Source organism: Engraulis encrasicolus, chromosome 1, assembly GCF_034702125.1.
Source record: "Engraulis encrasicolus isolate BLACKSEA-1 chromosome 1, IST_EnEncr_1.0, whole genome shotgun sequence".
In the NCBI taxonomy this organism is placed as follows: Eukaryota; Metazoa; Chordata; class Actinopteri; order Clupeiformes; family Engraulidae; genus Engraulis; species Engraulis encrasicolus.
Genome location: NC_085857.1, coordinates 706,079 through 727,465, shown reverse-complemented (window position 1 = coordinate 727,465; position 21,387 = coordinate 706,079). Strand labels below are relative to the sequence as shown.

Here is a 21,387-nt window from a genome sequence, read left to right as displayed (position 1 = left end):
CTACCATAGAAGACTCGATTGACAAATAAGATGAAAGTGAGGTACTGTCTCGTCTTCCTACCAGGACTTCACGTCACAGCTTACATTTCTACCATAGAAGACTCAATAGACAAAAATGAAATGAAATGTATTTATTGATACACAGGGAGGTAACATTTCTCTTTGGCGCAGGTCCCCGACCTGCAGAGTATAATTTGTAAAACGGGGGGCTCATATCCTGCCGATGATGAGGCAGGGGCGAAGCCTACCCCCATTACAGGACAGGGACCAACTGGTGACGATGGCTCATAGGGATAAGGCTGAAGGAGGCTGAAGCGGACCAGGGAAACAGGACATCGGGAGATGTAGGTTGAAAGAGATGGGATCCAAGGAGACGAAGGTTGCAGGAGATGCGGTCCGGGGAGACTGGGTTGAAGGAGACGGGGTCCAAGGAGATGGAGGTTGAAGGAGATGGGGTCCGAGGAGACAGAGGTTGAAGGAGACTGGGTCCAGGAAATGGAGGTTGAAGGGGATGGAGGTGGGGCGTCGGCGTCTGCTTACGCTGAGTAGCAAAGAGCGGAAACAGACAAAACTTTTAAAACCAAGGAGTAGACATTCTATTGGCTGAAAGCTGAGGATAAGCGAGTGACGTGGCGGGATTCCCCAACCGGGAGCTATGATTGAATAATTAAGGGCAGTGATGAGTGTGAGTTACTGTCTCGTCTTCCTAGCAGAACTTAACGCCACAGGCATACATTTCTTAATATGGTCAATTTTCAATAGCTCTAGCACTCCAGGAATTAGAGTGAGACTACAGCCAATATATATTTCATGATGTCATGAACCTATACAATGATTTTATTAACAAAAATATGTCTTATATACACTCAATCGTGGTAAATCAAAGGGAATTCAAAAATGTATGTAATAACTATGGTAATTATTCCCTTTGCATCTTTAATTCTGAGTGACTCAGCCTCTCTGTGATGATCTTATACCTGGACACCTATATTGTCCGTCAGTACAATTCATTTTGAAATGTTCTTCTTTGTTGTTTTATCTTATTTGGATGTTTACTAAATTTCACTGATCCCCGTCCCAACTCTTTTGAGACGTGTTGGATTTATCAAATTAGAAATGAGTACATATGTCCCCCAAAACAATATTTTTTCTCGGTTTTAACACTTAATATGTTGTCTTTTCACTATTCTCCATCTAATGAATAGATTGAATGTTTTGAAAATGATAGCATTTTGATTTTATTCACTGTTTACCAAACGTCCCAACTTCATCGGAGTTGGGGTTTGTACAAAGGACTTCTGTAGCCTGTCTGTCTCGCAGGAGATGGCGCGCAGTCTGTAGCTGAACAGGAGACTGGGTAGAGTGGGTGCTTGTAGTTGTCCAAAATAGAGCACTCCACAGCACACAAGTGCACACTGCACACAACGAAACTGCATTTATGCCTCAAGGGGGCAGCCCTTAATGGCACCCCATGGGGAGCAGTGCGGTGGGACGGTACCATGTTCAGGGTATCTCTGTCATGGAGGAGGATGGGGGAGAGCACTGGTTAATTACTCCCCCCAGCAACCTGGCGGGTCGGGAGTCGAACCAGCAACCTTTGGGCTACAAGTCTGACGACCTAACTGCTTACCCAGCTGCCTGGTCAAGTTAATTGAGAAGCGAAACTATGTGCAGGGCCAGGCACTATGGGCAGTCTAAGGGCCAATCCCATTTGTATTTTTCTACCCCTACCCCTACCTCTACCCCTTACCCCTCCAAACGGAGTCTGCCTGTCCGAACCCCTCCTTTTTTAGGGCTACAAAGCCCTCCCCCTTACCCCACCCCTCTGCCTTAACGACTATTGGGATACCACTACCCCTACACAAAATGGAAGGGAGGGGTAAGGGGTAGGGCCAAGGGGTGAATTGAGATTGGGCCCAAGTCGAGGTAGAAATGTGTTTGGTGAAAATGTCAATGGAGACACGAGTGATCTTTGTGTTTTGAAGATGGAACTGAACAATGTCACCATCTGGTGGCAGGAAGCAGAAACAGGGGGGGGGGGGATGTGGTGGATTCTGGAACAGATTTATTGATGCCATTTTCATGTTGATTACTCCAAATTTCACATCTCGAGTCAGACGACGCTTAAGCTTACCATTATTGTCATTGAAATCTTGCTTATAGGCTATATTGTGGTTTTGAATTTGAATTTAAATGATAACAAAAAATATTTTAAATATTAAGTTTATTAAATCATTATTTAAATAATGAACATTTAAATCTTTAGCCTATTGCAAGTTGTGTGAACAAAAAGCTCAGCTGCAATTCAAAGTGCACAACCTAGGCTACAGATTTAAATTAACTTGGGATACTTAGGCAACTGTTTTTTCTCCATTTATTTAGGGTATTTTACAGCGCAGAAAGCCAACAGAATTGTCAGGAAAAATATCAGATGATGCCTTCGTTTGGACTACACAATGGGCACTTGGCTTTTATAGATATGTGGGTGGCTCTTAAAAGAGCCTTTGGGTTTTGTTGGGAAAGTCGATATTTAACCTCCGAAACCGTACAGAGTACGGCCCTGGTGTTTCAGCGCATAGACGACGTCCATGGCTGTGACGGTCTTTCTCTTGGCATGCTCGGTGTAGGTAACGGCATCACGGATCACGTTCTCAAGGAACACCTTCAGCACACCACGGGTCTCCTCGTAGATGAGGCCAGAGATACGCTTCACACCACCACGGCGAGCCAGGCGCCTGATTGCAGGCTTGGTGATACCCTGGATGTTATCGAAGGACTTTGCGATGACGCTTTGCGCCACCTTTTCCAAGACCTTTTCCTCCTTTTCCGCGTCCGCTCATGTTAGCTCTCTGTAATCACAATGACGAGTAACCACTGTTAATGAGCCCCGCGTATTTTTACCAGACATGAGGACCTGCTTGAAACCCGGCTTGCTGAGGCCAAGCGCCCCTCCCTTTGTGAGTTCGAAACAGTTATGGCGGGAGCATATGGTGCATTCCCCAGAGGTCGGACCTTGCCAATAGGCAATAATGGTGCATTCCCCAGAGGTAGGAGCTTCCTAGTAGGCAACCAGAAGGCAGCTATCTCCCACTTGAAAGCGTTCCAACCAGCAAGCTAGCCCACAAACATGGAGGGACAAAAATACATATCCACTTCTCAAAGATGTCAGCAATGTAACATGTAAAATGAGCTGTAGGGCCTAAATAACACCATGCGTTTTTATTCATTTCATCTTTGAAAGAGGCAATTGCAATAACTACACCTTAGAAAGGTTCATGGGTGCAACTGTTACCCTGTCCAAATGAACTCTATTTGTGCATAGAATGGTGATTGCTGAGTAATGTGCAACATAAACGATTCACAACACTGTGCGCTGCCTTTGCTGTGATGGCATCACGATTGTCAATGGGACGAAGTCGGGTTGCTTCGCTTTTGCCCCAGCTCGACTTGAACATTCCGCTTCAACAGGCGTTCCAATGCATTTCAGCAAGTAAAAGATCAGAACCTTTAAACTCTAGAGACCAGTCGCATTTTACACATTATACATAGGCCTACCGTTAGGCTACATTATTAGCACACTTAGACTACTAGGCTACTAGACAACTACTACGCCTAGGCTAATAATGCTTCTTGGAATAATTGGATTACTCATTAGAATAATAACAAAAATAGGCTATAGTTGCAAACCCTATGCACACATTATATTGACAAGACATCCTGTCGAGATGAGCTACCAAGGCCTGCTCAAATAATCTAACTGCATTTCATCTGAAAATGCTGTTTAAAAGCTACAGAATATTGCACTTTTGCTATTTGCACTTCTGATTACATCCTGGAATATGTTGGGTTTTGTACCAAGTACAACATAAAGTGTTGGACACAAGCATGATGTCTGTGTCATGGCATGACCGTGTCATAACAGTGTCATAACAGTATAAGGTGACATTACTTGGGCCGTCTTTATTATGACAATTTGACATTACTCAAAGTGACATTACCTGAAAACGTGCTTAGGTGGTTGACAAATAATGGTGAAACGCTCTCGTAAAAACATTTTGCACAAAATGTTTGAAATTATAATATTCAAAGGTTGACATTTTTTGTTCTTTTCCAATGTGTCTTCCTGACCATTGAGGGAAAAAAAGTCCTGCAGTGTGGCATCACATTGAAGTAAAGACATAATTAATCTATAACATTGATTTCAACAGCATATCTCATATGTAGAAGTTCAAGAATACCTACCTTTAATAAAATATTAAAGTCTTAAGTCTTTAAGAGCATACACATTTCTTAATTGTGCTACCTTACCTCAACTAACAGAGTATGTTTTTGCACATTATAGGCCTACCCCAACTCACAGAATATGTTTTTTTTGCACATTTGCCTATTCATTTTTTTCTGTAGTCTCTATTTTCCCCCTCCCTGACTATTACCTGTATAAGATGTGTCTTGAAATGTCCATGTGGGCATGTATGTGTATTTATGTGAGCTACTTGACACATGAATTTCCCCCCAGGGATCAATAAAGTTACTCTACTCTCTCATTCACATAGAAATGTGTTTTTCAGGGGCATTCAGCCAAACCACATGACATGGTGAGGCACAGCTTAAAAAAACAAAACAAAAAACGGACGGACCGATTATTCACTTTGACTTTTGGTTATAGGCTTATATGATTAGACTCCAGAAAGTGCAATGTGACATCTGAATTCAACGTTGCAACAATTGACCCTGTACAGTTCCACTCTATCCTGATATATGGGTGTTGCATGGGCTAATTTGAAGCCCCATAGAGATAAGGTAGAACCCCTTCTTTTCTTTTTAAATATGTGGTATGGATGCTCAGTATACTAATGTTAAAATGCAGCTATTAATTTGGTAAAGGGTTCCGAGTTGAATATTAAAGGCAGCTGTAAATATTTCAACTTCAGGCTTTGAAGGAGAAACAGGCCAATGGATATGACGTGTTTGAAACACAATAGGTCATCTTTGAGTTAAGCATGACAATCCTTTAATGTGCTCTTTTGCACATCTGGGAGATCACTTCTTCATTATTAGGCAGATATTGAGCAGTGACATAACAAGTGGTACTTCTTGTAGACCAGCATCTCCTGGTCCACATTGAGCATCTATACACAACATAGTATAAATATAATATATAGCATAGTGAATTGTAGCCCTTGTCCTGCTTGTAAGGTGAAATGGATAGGCCGAGACAATTGTGTGTACAACATGTATGGGCTTTGCCTTGCTTTGCTATCCATTCTTTTGTGCATGATGATTATAGACCATAAAGCAGAGAAGGCAACAAAATGTGAAACATCAACACACACATTAAAGAATCAAACCCACATTTGTTCACCAAGTTTAAACATGGCCAAAGTCTGAATGGTTACTTTAGTGGCACATCTCTGCTTGATATTTTGTCCTTAGGCTCATAACTAGCGTATGGCCAGTTGGCTGCGCAAGTGACTGTGCTTTACGCAGTCCAAAACATGCTATTTGTACAGCAATACCGAAGGCGAACGCAAGTTATTACTTTTTCATTGGACAGACGAAATTATGAATTTGATCACTTGGGCTTCGAAGGCAACGTTTGATATCTGTAAAATCCTTAAAATAGCGTGTTTTCATGACAAAGTACACCCAAGACTCCATAACTCCGCCACTACTAGTGAAGTTGCAGTGAAGTTTAAACACCAAACACGGACATAAAACCTCTTTGTTCATGTTTCTGTGAACGTTGGGTTATTTAATTCATCAGAGAACTTGTTTGTGCATCCAAACGTGGTTTCATTATTCACATATTTTAACATACACGAGAGCAGAAAACACAAACGATCTGCTTGTAGAGACAATGAGTCGGAGAGCTCGCTTGGTTGAATCTCTACGGCTCTCATGTTGAGTTTAAGACCTGCCCACTGGCTCATTCAGTTATTCATTCTGTGGAAACACTGAAAGATTAACGCGACAAGAATGGCAGAGACTGCTCCAGCCCCCGCTGCCGCACCGGCAAAGGCACCCAAGAAGAAGGCACCCAGGCCCAAGAAGACTGGCCCAAGTGTCGGCGAGTTGATTGTGAAAGCAATCGCTGCCTCCAAGGAGAAGAAGGGAGTGTCCCTTGCCGCTCTGAAGAAGGCTCTCGCAGCTGGCGGATACGATGTGGAGAAGAACAAGGCTCGTGTCAAAGTGGCAGTCAGAGCACTGGTCACCAAAGGCACACTTGTTCACACGAAAGGAGTCGGTGCGTCCGGATCCTTCAAGTTAGCCAAGAAGGCAGCAGAGCCCAAGAAGAAGGCAGTTAAGAAGCCAGCGGCCAAAAAGCCAGCTGCCAAGAAGCCCAAGAAGGCAGCAGCCAAAAAGCCAGCCGCCGCTGCCAAGAAGGCTACCAAAAGCCCGAAGAAGGCTAAGAAGCCCGCCACCCCCAAGAAGGCTACCAAGAGCCCCAAGAAGGCAAAGAAGCCCGCGGCTCCCAAGAAGGCAGCAAAGAGCCCCAAGAAGGCAAAGGCAGCCAAGCCCAAGGTAGCTAAGCCCAAAGCAGCAAAGCCCAAGAAGGCAGCACCTAAGAAGGCAGCCCCCAAGAAGAAGTAAATTCATTTATGGCTGCTGTCACAAACAAAAGGCTCTTTTCAGAGCCACCCAATTTCCTCATTAATTGCACATGTTCCAATGAAATACACGCACCCAAGTACTGTCTCTAAGTTTGGCATGAATCATGAACGAGCGGTCGGTTGCCAAGCATGATTTGCGCCATTTCCCCCCCAACAAGCCATTCATTGTTTGCAAAATCACAGAAGCCCTACTCTCAAGTCCCTGCCGCAGCTGCCATAACGATAAGCCAGCTAGCTATTACATGACTGAACCCAGCCTGACGCACAGTGACCGGTTAGTTATTAGCATGCATGTGAGCGTACACCTCCTAACAAGCACATAACATGGTAATTATCATATAGGTTCAAGCACATACCATGTTAATTATAAAGGTTCAAGTTTATTTTGCCGTATCATATAGCTTCTGTCTGTCTTTGTTGGAATCTTTGGAAAGACGCGCCATGGACGTTTGACTACAGCTGTTTTTCTACTTGAATACGAAACAAGTTGCAACAGTTGTATACAATATAGATTGACTTAGATGTGTAATTACAACACTAGTAGTATGGCATTACAAAGATTGTTGACATGTTATAACGTTGTAATTACATCTGTACGAGTACTTCTACTTTAATGAATACAACGAAAACAGAGCATTTAACAAAGCGCATGATAGGTTGTATGAAATTCCTTCGTCGTGCATACAAGCTTTTACTTTCATTCCATGGCGTTAAGTATATTGTTTTACAAAATAAATATGTGATTGTGGGGATAACGGAAAAGAGCGCCAACTGTTTGCCCAACAAAGTCACGGTGAATAATAACCAGTGATTGGCTCCAAAGCTTACAGCTTCAGCCACTCAGGCTCTAGGTTGCCTCCCCAGCCGTGGACATATAGAGGCGTGAGGTGAACCTTCAGGCACTCGATTTCTCGTAATCAAAGCATCAAACATGAGCGGAAGAGGCAAAACCGGAGGCAAGACCAGGGCGAAGGCCAAGACTCGTTCATCCAGGGCTGGACTGCAGTTCCCCGTTGGTCGTGTGCACAGACTGCTGCGTAAAGGCAACTATGCTCAGCGCGTGGGAGCTGGTGCACCCGTCTACATGGCTGCAGTGATGGAGTATTTGACCGCTGAAATCCTGGAGTTGGCTGGTAACGCTGCTCGTGACAACAAGAAGAGTCGTATCATTCCCCGTCATCTGCAGTTGGCCGTGCGTAACGACGAGGAGTTGAACAAACTGCTCGGTGGCGTTACCATCGCTCAGGGTGGTGTGCTGCCCAACATTCAGGCTGTGCTCCTGCCCAAGAAGACTGAAAAGTCAAAGTAAATGTCTCCATAACTTCCCATACCACAAAGGCTCTTTTAAGAGCCACCCACATCCCTAAAAAAGTATTTTCCAAGTTGTTATGAAATTGGGTATAAAATCACAAGGGATTACCTTGTCCATAATGTTTGCTAAACATGCTGTATTTTTACGCTTATCATTAACAATTTCAATATAGTCTACACGCAACGAAATCTATATTTCCCCATTACGATAACCAGGAAGATTCTATTGATGTAAAAACGAACAAAAAAATCTTACAGGGAGTTCTGGTGTAAGTACCGTCTAAATAATGTGTGTTGTGTGAAGACTAAATGACATTGGTTACGATTAATAAATACAAAGGCGCATTGACTACCCGAGTACTTTTCTTACAATACATGGGTTCCAAAGTTTGTTTATAACCTGATTACGCGAAACAATCTGCCCACAACTCAACCTCTGATCGTTGCAAACCGCTGTCGGTCAAAAACATTGCGCACGGGGTTGGCTTTAAGTGTCTTGCCTCTCCTCATAACTTCATGTTTACAAACATTCAGAGCCCATGTATAGACGCAACACAGCTCGTTGCATGTATCCACGATATATATAGTATGATATATATATATAGCATAATATAGCCTTCATATTGTTTCAAAACAAAACCGATGATGGTGATGGCTGTTTGCGCGCCACTCCAAATGAAGCTGAAAACATGAAATGTGAAATATATGGTTTAAAGAGCGCGTTGCATAAACAGACATTTGTTGTTTACCTGGATGTACGCATTGTTAGACGTGTAGGCTGGTTGAGACATGAAAAGTACATTTTAAACTATTTTAACACCGATGAATAAATTGTACTGGTGGTGGGGCGGTACTCTACGGTTTGAATTTTAGGCGCCATTAGGATGTAATCCAATCAGAGGGAACATTCGAGGAAACGTCATTGGAGGCAAGTCTCGGGTGTAGCCATAAATAGCACGCGCTTCGCACTCATCTTCACATTCGTCCCTTCCAACGAAGCTCTACAATGGCAAGAACCAAGCAGACTGCCCGCAAGTCCACCGGTGGCAAGGCCCCGAGGAAGCAGCTCGCCACCAAGGCAGCGCGTAAAAGCGCACCGGCTACCGGTGGCGTGAAGAAGCCTCACCGTTACAGGCCAGGAACTGTGGCTCTGAGAGAGATCCGTCGCTACCAGAAATCCACTGAGCTGCTGATCCGCAAGCTGCCCTTCCAGCGTCTGGTCAGAGAAATCGCTCAGGATTTCAAAACTGACCTGCGCTTCCAGAGCTCTGCTGTCATGGCTCTGCAGGAGGCTAGCGAGGCTTACCTGGTTGGTCTGTTCGAGGACACCAACCTGTGCGCCATCCACGCCAAGAGAGTGACCATCATGCCCAAGGACATCCAGCTGGCTCGTCGTATCCGCGGAGAGCGTGCTTAAGCCTTTCTCTCTAAACCCCAACGGCTCTTTTAAGAGCCACCCACACGTTCCTATGAAAGCATTGTTTCTACCCAGCCAGTCGCAGTGTCCAGTACAGTACAGCACGGCACAAATACAACACAAGCCAACAAAACAAAGCGCTTGCATATAGTGCAATATAGTAGCAATCATTCACTTAATATTATGAAGCCATGACTATCAGCCTGTGAAGTAACGGGCTACACAACCTGTGGGTCTACAGCGAGAGCGCATGCTGGCAGAACAGTGGGTTTTTATTTTTCGCCAATACATCCTTGTCGTAGCCATTTAGTCTGGTTTATCAGGCTATCCTCGTCGTACTTTTCAGAATATATTACCCAATCTTAAATGTGACTGAAGGCCAACTACACTCTCGCAACTTCACATGACACGCATCAGCATGATCCAATACAGCAGACTGCAAAACGTAGAGCAGACGTGCAAAAAAAGTTAGGTGTCCGGGCTGCTTAACTTAAACTTGTTAATTTGAGCAGATTTCTCACAGTAATTTTGGTCATCTTGTACATACGTACTTGAATTGGTCTACAAGTTCAACCAGGCGCTATGTTGACACATGCGAGGCCCAATAGCGAAAGACCGCAATATCTTACTGCGCGTCATCCTAGGCCTGGCAAATTATTGAGTAGTCTACATTCGGCCTGTGGACTGGCGGCTTTGGTTGAGCGCGTCTGTGTGGAAGACTTGATTTGATCATAGGCCTACTACACGGATGATTCTGTTCAATATTCACAAGAAAATGGAATAGCTTTTCGATGTGATTTTGGGTGGCTCTTAAAAGAGCCTTTGGTTTAGGAAAAGGGGGATAACTCTTTACTTGGAGCTGGTGTACTTGGTGACGGCCTTGGTTCCCTCAGACACGGCGTGCTTGGCGAGCTCACCGGGCAGCAACAGACGCACTGCGGTCTGGATCTCCCTGGAGGAGATGGTGTGGCGCTTGTTGTAGTGTGCCAGGCGGGAAGCCTCACCAGCGATGCGCTCGAAGATGTCGTTGACGAAGGAGTTCATGATGCTCATGGCCTTAGAAGAGATCCCAGTATCGGGGTGGACCTGCTTCAGGACCTTGTACACGTAGATGGCATAGCTCTCCTTCCTGGTCCTCTTGCGCTTCTTGCCACCCTTTCCGGCGGTCTTGCTCACGGCTTTCTTTGAGCCCTTCTTGGGGGCAGGCTTAGCAGGATCAGGCATGGTTAGCAGTTGTCAGGGACTGTGGTATTTGGCCTAGTTGCTCTGCTGCTCTTATACCCACCAGTATGCAAATACCTCACTTCAAAACGGCACAAGCAGAGCTCAAGGACAATCCAATGAGCCATTTCTCTCCATTTTCAGAGGCGATGATTGGTCACTTTTGAAATAGGGGGACGTTCCGTCTGCCCCAAAGAACACTACCCACAAACGTTAGTTTTGCCCTCGTTGCACACTGGCCATTTCCCGCACTTTTAACGAAACAAATTACGTTCAACAAAGTAATACAATCAGCTTATTCTAGTCAGATAAACTAATGGTGCATTCCCCAGGGCTGGGAGATGGGATGTTTCTGACCTCCTACTTGCTGAAATGCATTGGAACGCCTGTTGAAGCGGAATGTTCAAGTCGCGAGCTGGGGCAAAAGCCAAGCAAACCGACTTCGCCCCATTGACTATCGTGATGTCATCACAGCAATGGCAGCGCACAGTGTTAGGAATAGTTTATGTTGCACATCACCTTTCTATGGACAAATAAAGTTGATTCAGACAGCTTAACGTTTGCAAAACAGCCTGTTAACTTTTCTAAGGTGTAGTTATATTAACATTGCGTCTTTCAAAGATGAAATGCGGCTAAATGAAAATAATGCATGATGTTGTTTACATTGCTGACATCTTTGAGAAGTGGATATGTAGTTTTTGTCCCTCCATGTTTGTAGTTTGTTTGACTTGCTGGTTGGAACGCTTTCAAGTGGGAGGTAGCTGCCTCCTTGTTGCCTACTAGGAAGCTCCTACCTCTGGGGAATGCACCATTAAATCACCTGAAAAGTTACTATGAGTACGTGTACCCTATGTTGCGAGTAAGCAGACTCAAGTTTCGTATTAAGGTAAATAGCAGACATTATTGTACCTGCCTAACATATGTAGTTGCCTACATTATTCATTCTGATTTAGAGTAGAGTATAGGCTAATGTATGGATCCCAGGGAGAAATTATTGTGAGGGGCATTCTTGACCGTTTTCACGATTTTGAAATATACATTTAAACAATGGACCACATTGTGGAAAGTGGCTTTTGTCACGACCAGCTTATAGGAAACCTGCAGGGAAAGTCCTACACACTAAATAAAGCTGAATCAGTAAGTCATGATAGATATAATAAAATGATTCTACCACGCACGGTAATAAGCATGGTCTAAATTGAAATAACAAGTTCAACTGCCTCCGAATTACAAATTGATGTAATTGTTTTACTGCAAGTCGTGTGAATTTCAAAGCTTCACACTGTATAATAAGGATTTAAATTGACTTAGATTAAGTTCTGCGGCAGCTTGTGTAGTCGACTTTGCAGTGAAAGGCTTAAATAATTGTTTATTCCACATTCTGCATAAAACAAACAACTTCATTGTTTCATAAAGATGTTCCCTTCATTTGTATGTGGACACAATGGATATATTAGCTTTTTTAGATAAGTGGGTGGCTCTTAAAAGAGCCTTTTGTTTTTGTCGGGTGAGTCGATATTTAACCTCCGAAACCGTACAGAGTACGGCCCTGACGTTTCAGAGCATAGACGACGTCCATGGCTGTGACAGTCTTCCTCTTGGCATGCTCGGTGTAGGTGACGGCATCACGGATCACGTTCTCAAGGAACACCTTGAGCACACCACGGGTCTCCTCGTAGATGAGGCCAGAGATACGCTTCACACCACCACGGCGAGCCAGGCGCCTGATTGCAGGCTTGGTGATTCCCTGGATGTTATCGCGAAGGACTTTGCGATGACGCTTAGCGCCACCCTTTCCAAGACCTTTTCCTCCTTTGCCGCGTCCGCTCATGTTGTCTCTCTGTAATCACAAAGACAAGTACCTTCTCATGGTGAGCCCCGCTCATTTTTACCAGACAGGAGGACCTGCTTGAAACCATGTTTACTCGGGCCAAGCGCCCCTCCCTTTGTGAGTTCGAAACAGTTATGGCGGGAGCATGTAAGCTATCCATCTTGGTGACATGCGCAGCGCTCTTCTAATGGTGCATTCCCCAGAGGTAGGAGCTTCCTAGTAGGCAACAAGAAAGCTGCTACCTCCCACTTGAAAGCGTTCCAACCAGCAAGTCAAGCAAACTACAAACATGGAGGGACAAAAACTACATATCCACTTCTCAAAGATGTCAGCAATGTAAACAACATCATGCGTTATTTTCATTTAGCCGCATTTCATCTTTGAAATACGCAATGTCAATATAACTACACCTTAGAAAAGTTAATAGGCTGTTTTGCAACCGTTGAATCAACTTTATTTGTCAATAGAATGATGATGTGCAACATAAACTATTCCTAATAGTGCCTTATGTTACTGGAAGAGAACTGCGCTCATCCAGCACAAGCCGTCTGGCTCTGCCATCCAGTCGCTCTAGGTACTCCCAGTCAAGATTGTTCTCCGTTGTGGTACCCAAGTGGTGGAACAGTCTCCCAGAGGCAGCAAGACTGAGCACATCTCTTGCAGCTTTCAAGAAACAACTAAAGACATTCCTCTTTCGAGAGAATCTACTAGACCAATGCTTGAACTGGCCTTGCCCCAGGGCAGACTCCTGACATGATGTTTAGTTTAGTTTAGTTTAGTTTAGTTTAGTTTAGTTTGTGAGTGTGTGTTTGTGTGTGTGTGTACTCGTTATTTACTCTTTATATAAAAAAAACAAAAACAAAAACAAAAAAACAACTAACCCCTCTTTGCAACTGCTCTTGTTGTTCTGTATATCTCCTGTGCACTTTGTATTTGCTTGTGATGTTGGCTTGATTATGTCCTCTTTTGAAAGTCGCTTTGGTTATAAAGCGTCTGCCAAATGCAATGTAATGTAATAATGTAATAATGTAATAGCCTACTGTGCGCTGCCATTGCTGTGATGACATCACGATAGTCAATGGGGCGAAGTCGGTTTGCTTCGCTTTTGCCCCAGTTCGCGACTTGAAGATTCCACTTCAACAGGCGTTCCAATGCATTTCAGCAAGTAGGAGGTCAGAAACATCCCATCTCCCAACCCTGGGGAATGCACCATAATAGCAACAATGTAACACACGAGTAGGCCTATACATTGTCACAACCGTTAAACTGTAGACCAGTCGTATTCTACACACTACATGCATGCACACATTAATATTTGCTTATTCTTCCTTTTTTACCCCTCTGACAGGGGTGGCTGCAATATATTTGGTTTGCTTTAGGCCTACTATTATGGACGAATGTTTGCTGATTGGTAGTAATGTATGGGCAGAACTATATTGACAGAAGCTGTCCGCATATGTTACATACAGTATTTCCTTGTTCAGTGTACATTTGTCATTTGTCTGTCTGCTGTGCTGTTTTGGTGTACATCACACTCTCATGTCCAAACAAAAGTTCTCTTGAAGAGACAATAAAGGATTATCTAATCTTATCATGTCATAATAATAATACTCCTTGGAATAATTAGATTACTCATTGTAATGATAAGAAAAATATAGTTGCAAAAACCCTATGCATAGATTGCAATGACAAGACATTTTTGTCGAGATGAGCTATCAATAGCCTAAATCGAAGGTGAGTCTACCAAAACCCTGTGCCTAATCTAACTAATTTTTAGTTGATTTGTTTGTACTAAAATCAAACTTTGTACAAGTGCACTTAATGTACTAAAAGCATACTTTACTTTAAGTACATTTCAAATATATTCACAAAAATCGCTTAAGTACATTTTAAGTGTACCAACTCTAAATGTATTTTAAGTATACTACAAGTAGATTTTAATTTAAATATATTTATTTTAAGTACACTTTAAATATATTTCATAAGTATTGAAATACTTTCCTACAATAATCTCGTACTTTTCACCATTTTATCCAAAAACTTTTAGGAGCAACATAAATGTGTGCATTAAATACAGACCCTTGCAGCATATATATTTGCTTTTTAGTTTGTTCTGGTCCAACTCTTGAGCAGAAATGACATAAAAAAAAGTAGGCTATCCATGTCCAAATGGTGTTTATTTTTGAACAAAAGGGCACATACAGTACATTAGGCCTACATCTGATAGACAGTGCTCTTTAACATTTTTTTTCTTTCTTAAATAAGTTTTTTTTGGGTCTTTTATGACTTTATTTGACAAGACAGTTTGGGAGGTGGTCAGGAAGCGAATGGGCAGAGAGACGGGGAGGGGTCAGCAAACGACCCGGGCCGGTTGGCCACGGCAGTGCCGCTGTTTCACAATTAAAGCATGTAGCCTAAACCAAAATGTACTGCCATAAACATATCAATGAGAAAAGAAGCAAACAAACAAAACAACGAAAACTTATATTCGTTGTTTTTACACAGATCAGCAAATGTTCTAGGCAATTCTCCTTCAGGACATCTCTCCATCAAACAGCATACATGCATGTACGTAAGCACTTAGCACTTACATAAAACCAATCAAATAACAAATGACTAATATGACAATGGTTTTCCTCTTGACACAACTTCTTGACACAACTAAGATTTGCGACATGTTTTTACTGACATGTTTAATAACAGGGTTTTGATCTGAGTATCATTATCTGGTGCTCAAATATTAGGCCTAATCATTTCACACAGTAGTGGTAGTTCCAAACTATAGAAAAGGTTAATATTAGATGATTGCAGCCAATGAACTAAAGGCAAAAATTAAGCTGACGCCACACATACATGATTATATTTAGAGAGAATTAATCTGCTTATGTGCATGGGTAGGCTATGCAGGTAACAACTTAAACATAAATATGATTGGAAATGTTTGGAAATGTTTGTTCGGTAAACAATTTGCTGTTATCTAGAACCCGAATGAAGACCATATCCCTGATTTTTTCTCTGCATTCAAATCTGGAAATACCTGCACACTGTCAGGTGTGTTCACCAGTTCAGCTATCTTTCTCATGAGCTCGTCTGCCTGCTGCTTTTTTTCTTTCTTATCCCTGTTGTTAAACACCTGATACCTGTTCCCACACTGTCTAACAAGCTCCTGGAGGTTCTTGTTGGTCTTTCTGATATACTCATCAATGTTCTGGGATCCCAAATCATCCCCATACGTGAAGAGGATGATGGTTTTGTCCCTGATAATTGGCAGTGCTTTCTCCAGCCTCTCTAAGATGTCTCTCTCTCCCTCAGTGAAGCGACCAATCTGGATGACTAATAGGTAAACACACAACCCATCACACAGACGACTGCAGTCTAACGCATGATCTTTGTCCTGCAGATCTTCATCAAAGAAATCTGGAGTGTCTATGACTTTCACTTCTGTCCCGTAGATGTTCTGTAATTGCTCTTCGCACCGTATGGTGGTAGCATTGGAGTTGAGCATTGATCGGAACGTATCCTGTCCCAGGATGGTGTTCCCGCTGGCACTCTTCCCAGAACCCTTCGACCCCAGCAGAACCAGACTCAGCCCCTGGTTTCCTACAGTGAGAAACATTTACACAAAAATGTATTGTTAGGGTGTTGTGGTTCAGGGCCGAAACACCCCGTGATGGTTGGACACCACCTGACGACATCTGCTCCTGGCTTAAGGCTACAGCTACCTGCTAAGGTAGCTGAGGAAGGCACCTCGTGTGTATCCATCAAGTATTCGCCTCAAGATCAAAAGATCCAAATCTCTCAAGTCAACTGATCATAATGGTCATTTAAAAATAACACAGACTACAAAAGTTGAACAGTCGTTACAAAATTAAGCTACGATTATGTGCAAATGCTGCTTAGCAAAAGCAGTTACTTGGTCAATGAAAGGGCATTTGGATGTAAAAGCCGAATCAAACAGCGTATTGGAAAACAGGTAGGCCTATCACAGGGAAGAAATACAAATAAATTACAAACAATATGTAGATAATTGATTAATTCTGAGGAGATTGCACTTTTGTATTGTCATCATGTTTGTTAAAAAAACACATTAAGCAATAAGGTTTTAGCGAAGAGAGTTAGATGTCTGCAAAACTAGTTCAACCACTGGCACCAATAAAATAATTTGACTTGATTTCCCTTTTGACTTGGATTACCCCTGGGACTGTAAAAGATCCAATGTCTGACGCAAATATGGTCAAAATCTCAGCAAATGATGAATAAAATGCACAACATACCCCTGTACTTATCCACTGATATTTCTGAAGGCCCCGGGAGTGAATCCTTCCTGGAAAATATATTAGTTTTGGTTATCGCTTTTGTTGACGAAATTAAAATAGTTTCTGAAAATGGCAACATCAAATTGAGTCAACTTTTAATCAACGTTAATTACCTTTTTGAAAGTATTTCTTTCACTAGCTGTTGAGACGTGTACGGTTGTCCAAGTAATTGCCATGTCTTGTCATCAGAAGGCAGTGGATTTTCTACTAATTGCCTTGTTTCTTTGCGAAGTGTTTGGATATTTTTGCAAACAGAATTTCCAAAAACATTCGCCCAATTTCCCACCTTCTCAAACATCAGATAAAAATGGGAGGTGTCTGGTACAAGGTGAATGAAGGCCATAAGGTCTAATACATGTTTGTCGCTATAGCTGAACTGTGTAGCGTCCGGAGTGCAGATGACTGTGATGCCTTCGATGTTGACACTGTGACAATAAGAAGGACTGTGCTTTTGTATGCTTGCTCTCCCTCCTGCATCCACCAAGTCGCTACCCAACAGCACTATGATCCTTTCCAGCTGTGACATTACTGAGAGAGAAAAATAAATGATGTTGTTAGTGATAGGCCTGTAGTGATATAGAACAGAATGTTACCATTTCAAAATAATATGAATTTGCCTGAAAAAAAAAAACAGGCTACAGTGAAATGGGCACTGAGATACTATTTGCGGTTCAGATGTATTGTTATCTTTGTGAAGTAAATAGATATAGTGTTATTCACCACAGTCAAATGTCCTGCAATGTCTAGCATCGCTGCTGCTATTTGTGCCCGGCAGTCAGTGAACATATATCATATATGTATATATATATATATGTACAGGGCTATAAATTAACGTTTTTCATCATTTGATCAGTAGCTGCTAAGTCCACACATACACTAAATATCAGTCAAAGTAAGTTTCCTTTTCTACCAGCCAAGCTGAATTTTCACCAGCATTTTGCCTGTTGGCTGGTGTTAATTTATAGCCCTGTATATATACTGTGTTTATATGTATGTGAGATGGCCAGTTTTCTTAACATACACTTTGTGCTCCGTTACCTGCACAAACTATCTGAGGACACTTTTAAAATAGATTTCAAAATGAGCTAAACAGCTGTAGAACAATTGGTGAATGAAAAACAATGCCCTAAAAGCAATAAAGGGAAAGTTCATTAATTGTTTGCAATGTAATGTCTGCCCCTTAGTCTCTATGAAAACAGTACACAGTAAAGTCTGCAGTGCTCATTTAACACTTAAAGAGTTGATTTGACATCATTTGGACTTAAATGAACTCTTTAAGTGTTGAATTAACACTGCAACATTTACTGTGTACATCTGTTTAATTCTCATAGCCTACAGAAACCCCCCAGTTTAGATATTTCAGGGGTTTCCATTTCCCTACGTAAAACATGACATTGCTGAAAGCTGTAAGAAATCAGCACTTACTGTTACTGTCTTCCTCACCAAGGGCAGTGGAGAATGAGAGTCGCAAATCGCTACAGAGTGTCTCTATAGTCACACAAACACATGGGTGTGTCACAATAACCACAGCATGATCATATAAAGCTGCTGGGAGCCAGGCACAAAGAGTCTGAAGCACGCGACCATCTACCTGAAAGAGATACCTTGAGGTTTTTATTTTGTACATGTTTTGGTAAGTGCAAATATTTAAATATTGTTAAAATATTGTTTCAATACACAGCCCGTTTAAAGAACAAATTGTAAAATAACGGACCATTACATCTTCTTGATGTGCAAGGGAATCCAATGTCAATCTAAAACTAATACATACCATCTGAAATGTAACCAAACAAAAAGCAGCCTATAGGCCTATTCAAAGTGATCTGCATGAGTTGGTGCCTAACCTGCCCACATGTGTGTCTTTGTAAGAATGTGATTTGCACTGTGTAAACTTTTTAGTTGTTTATTTCCAGAATACATGCTACCCATTCACTAATGTTATCTTTTTCATGAATACGTACCACCACCATCAGATTCTAAGTATTCATTATGACTGGGAAAATTGCACTTTTCATACATGAAAAGGGGGATCTATACCTTGCCTGTATAGTAGGCTACGGAGGACATTTTTTTCTTTATCAATTTAATGAATGCGGAGTAGTTTGTAGGTCCTGTTTCCAAATTACTTTAGTGTCATTCATAACCCCTGTCTTCCTTTTTTGTTACACAGTGGTGGGTCCTTCTGAATCTGGTGGGCACATTCATTTTGGGAAAATACTTTTAAAACACCTTTTAAATACAATAGGAAAACATTGTCAAAAAAATCGTTGTAACTTAAAGACTCAAGTTCTCTATGAGGAGAAAATTCTGCTTCGAGGATACATTACTTAACCCTCCTGTTATCCTCCGATTTAGGTTACATCAGTGATTCTTGGGGTCATTTTGACCCCAGCCACTTTAATGTCCACAAAATGAGTTGAAGCAAAAACTTTTGCACCAGTTTATGCCTTAGATATTTACTGTTGCTCTGTTGGGGACAGAAAAACGCCCTTTAGATAAATCCTATCACCCCACACACAGCCCACACACCAACAATAATTATGTACTTAATGTATTTTTCAGACTTTAAACTTTGAATGGGGTCAAATAGACCCCAAGGATAACTGGATCTCTCTCTCTCTCTCTCTCTCTCTCTCTCTCTCTCTCTCTCTATCTCTCTCTCTCTCTCTCTCTCTCTCTCTCAGATTAAGCAAGCAGTTCAGTAACACTAGAGATCAATCCAGTAATGGGGGGCAACTCCTCATCAATGCCAGAAGGTATGTAGCTAATTTTTCACTGTCCAAATGATCGAGAACAGGTAAAAGTGAATGATTTATAAACATAAAGTGACAATACAAGTTCCTTGGTTGCAAGAAACATTTTGGTTCAGTTCACAAGATCACATTTGTGTGTTGTTTTGTGTTATTAAAGCCTTATATCCATGCTTGGAGTAATGTCATTAAGCCAGCGATGACCCATTATCAATAAAGAATGTTAAATGTTTCTAGGTCCACCCCTGAGGATCGTCCTGATTGGGAAAACTGGAGTGGGGAAGAGTGCTGCAGGGAACACCATCCTGGGGAGAAAGGAATTTAAGTCAGAGACAAGTGCCAATTCTGTTACACATGATTGTAAACCAGCATCAATTGAAGGGGAGCGGGAAATACTGGTAGTTGATACTCCCGGTATATTAGACACGGATGAGGATCAGACAGAGAGAATTAAAGAGGAGATTCTGAAATGTATCAAGGTCTCCACACCAGGTCCTCATGCCTTCCTGATGGTCATGTCAGTGAGCCGCTTCACCAAAGAGGAACAGAATGCAGTCAGGGCCCTCCAGGAGATATTTGGAGAGAGCGCAAAAAGCTACATGATGGTCCTCTTCACGCGTGGAGATGATCTGGACGGCAAACCAATCAATGAGTTTGTGCGCACAGGTCATAAAAAGCTACAAGAGGTGATTAGAAGCTGTGGGCATAGGTTTCATGTTTTTAACAACAAGAGCTATGACAGAACTCAGGTAATAGAGTTAGTCAAGAAAATAGATGAGATGGTAGCAGCAAATGGTGGAGAGCACTTTTCTGAGGAGATGTATAAAGAGACAGCCAGAGTTATGAAGGAGAAGAACCTTGAATGGAATTCACCCGCATTGAATCAGCATTTGTCCTACACTGGTATCCTCTCTCAGAAGGTCAGAAGATTCCAGAGCGTTCTCAGTGAGGAATAGGCCTATTAAAGGGACAATCCAATGTAAAATTCAACAGTGCAAAACAGCTATTTAATCACGTCACGTGATCAATTGTGGCTTGATGATAATGCTCCCATTTACTTCCAGTGATTGTTATGCTAATAATTCTGATAGTAACCCACTGAGAAAGAAATGATATGTACATTCTCGAATAATGCTTGGGAATAGCCTACTGCAAATATGTGAAAATCAAAAAAGGGTGTACTGTTCCTTTAAAGGTGCACTGTGTAGAATGTGTCCAGAATGGGTACTGCAACTATGCTGCTCATTGTGGCCAGAATGGGTACTGCAACTATGCTGCTCATTGTGGCCAGAATGGGTACTGCAACTATGCTGCTCATTGGAACAGTGCAGCCTATTGCCAAATTTGACCATTTCACGAATATTTACTAATTAATAAATAAATATTTACTAGTATAAACAAAGTGCTGTAAGTTTTGCAGCTAAAAATGCTTCAAAATGGCGGACCATGGATAAGATCCCCCTTTTCATGTATGAAAACTGCAATTTTTTAGAATTTGATGATGAAGTATTTGTTGGAAAGGTAACATTTGTGAATGAGCATGAAATGAAATACTAAAAATATTACACAGTGCACCTTTAAGTTATGATGGCTCTTGTGTTTATCAGCCATTTCCATCGCCATGAAAGAAAAACGCAATGTCTTGTAAAAATCTTGTAATAAAAAAACAGATCTCATAATAAACAGTCTGTTCTCATATTAAGTTGTCTGTCTCATTTTGAATTTCAAGGCTATTGTTACAACCAGTGTGATTCTCATGAAGCTGCAGTTAACATGTCTAGGACACCTTTTTAAAATCAATATTTAATTCATGTAAACTCTGATATTTTGAGTGAAGCAAAGAGGGAGCGCTGTATGAATATTTAATATGTCAATGAAATAGAAAATACATTGAAATTCTCAACACCGTTATGAGTCCACATTCAGTTTT

General features: G+C 41.9%; 7 protein-coding genes and 1 pseudogene across 7 annotated transcripts; 4 read left to right on the top strand and 4 right to left on the bottom strand.

Annotated features, from left to right (window-relative positions):
- Positions 1-2,530: 2,530 nt before the first annotated feature.
- On the bottom strand, positions 2,531-2,840 carry LOC134446245 (histone H4-like; annotated as a pseudogene).
- A 3,099-nt stretch (positions 2,841-5,939) lies between these two features.
- On the top strand, positions 5,940-6,731 carry LOC134446252 (histone H1-like). The gene has a single exon (XM_063195595.1). The coding sequence runs from the start codon at positions 5,977-5,979 to the stop codon at positions 6,589-6,591; it is 615 nt and encodes a 204-aa protein (XP_063051665.1). The 5' UTR covers positions 5,940-5,976; the 3' UTR covers positions 6,592-6,731.
- Positions 6,732-7,529: 798 nt separating this feature from the next.
- On the top strand, positions 7,530-7,945 carry LOC134446153 (histone H2A-like). The gene has a single exon (XM_063195456.1). It carries the CDS (start codon positions 7,543-7,545, stop codon positions 7,918-7,920), a length of 378 nt encoding a protein of 125 aa, XP_063051526.1. The 5' UTR covers positions 7,530-7,542; the 3' UTR covers positions 7,921-7,945.
- A 938-nt stretch (positions 7,946-8,883) lies between these two features.
- Positions 8,884-9,358, top strand: LOC134446121 (histone H3). The gene has a single exon (XM_063195410.1). The coding sequence runs from the start codon at positions 8,929-8,931 to the stop codon at positions 9,337-9,339; it is 411 nt and encodes a 136-aa protein (XP_063051480.1). The 5' UTR covers positions 8,884-8,928; the 3' UTR covers positions 9,340-9,358.
- Positions 9,359-10,157: 799 nt separating this feature from the next.
- Positions 10,158-10,573, bottom strand: LOC134446162 (histone H2B 1/2-like). Its single transcript, XM_063195468.1, has one exon. The coding sequence runs from the start codon at positions 10,561-10,563 to the stop codon at positions 10,189-10,191; it is 375 nt and encodes a 124-aa protein (XP_063051538.1). The 5' UTR covers positions 10,564-10,573; the 3' UTR covers positions 10,158-10,188.
- Positions 10,574-12,032: 1,459 nt separating this feature from the next.
- LOC134446230 (histone H4) lies at positions 12,033-12,404 on the bottom strand. Its single transcript, XM_063195557.1, has one exon. The coding sequence runs from the start codon at positions 12,389-12,391 to the stop codon at positions 12,080-12,082; it is 312 nt and encodes a 103-aa protein (XP_063051627.1). The 5' UTR covers positions 12,392-12,404; the 3' UTR covers positions 12,033-12,079.
- Positions 12,405-15,368: 2,964 nt separating this feature from the next.
- On the bottom strand, positions 15,369-16,153 carry LOC134445429 (GTPase IMAP family member 8-like). The gene is made up of 2 exons (XM_063194513.1): positions 16,114-16,153; positions 15,369-15,991 (listed from the first exon to the last, which is right to left on the bottom strand). The coding sequence occupies exons 1-2, from the start codon at positions 16,151-16,153 to the stop codon at positions 15,369-15,371; spliced, it is 663 nt and encodes a 220-aa protein (XP_063050583.1).
- Positions 16,154-19,432: 3,279 nt separating this feature from the next.
- On the top strand, positions 19,433-20,857 carry LOC134445418 (GTPase IMAP family member 7-like). The gene is made up of 2 exons (XM_063194504.1): positions 19,433-19,463; positions 19,695-20,857. The coding sequence occupies exons 1-2, from the start codon at positions 19,433-19,435 to the stop codon at positions 20,411-20,413; spliced, it is 750 nt and encodes a 249-aa protein (XP_063050574.1). The 3' UTR covers positions 20,414-20,857.
- Positions 20,858-21,387: the final 530 nt, after the last annotated feature.

What these genes read in the sequence shown, in the direction of transcription:
- LOC134446252 (XM_063195595.1), top strand. Translation starts at nt 5,977, where the DNA reads ATGGCAGAGACTGCTCCAGCCCCCGCTGCCGCACCGGCAAAGGCACCC.
- LOC134446153 (XM_063195456.1), top strand. Translation starts at nt 7,543, where the DNA reads ATGAGCGGAAGAGGCAAAACCGGAGGCAAGACCAGGGCGAAGGCCAAG.
- LOC134446121 (XM_063195410.1), top strand. Translation starts at nt 8,929, where the DNA reads ATGGCAAGAACCAAGCAGACTGCCCGCAAGTCCACCGGTGGCAAGGCC.
- LOC134446162 (XM_063195468.1), bottom strand. Translation starts at nt 10,563, where the DNA reads ATGCCTGATCCTGCTAAGCCTGCCCCCAAGAAGGGCTCAAAGAAAGCC.
- LOC134446230 (XM_063195557.1), bottom strand. Translation starts at nt 12,391, where the DNA reads ATGAGCGGACGCGGCAAAGGAGGAAAAGGTCTTGGAAAGGGTGGCGCT.
- LOC134445429 (XM_063194513.1), bottom strand. Translation starts at nt 16,153, where the DNA reads ATGGATACACACGAGGTGCCTTCCTCAGCTACCTTAGCAG. An exon ending in TTCCTCAGCTACCTTAGCAG is followed by an intron (nt 15,992 to 16,113) that starts GTAGCTGTAGCC and finishes TTCTCACTGTAG; the next exon opens with GAAACCAGGGGCTGAGTCTG.
- LOC134445418 (XM_063194504.1), top strand. Translation starts at nt 19,433, where the DNA reads ATGGGGGGCAACTCCTCATCAATGCCAGAAG. An exon ending in CTCCTCATCAATGCCAGAAG is followed by an intron (nt 19,464 to 19,694) that starts GTATGTAGCTAA and finishes AAATGTTTCTAG; the next exon opens with GTCCACCCCTGAGGATCGTC.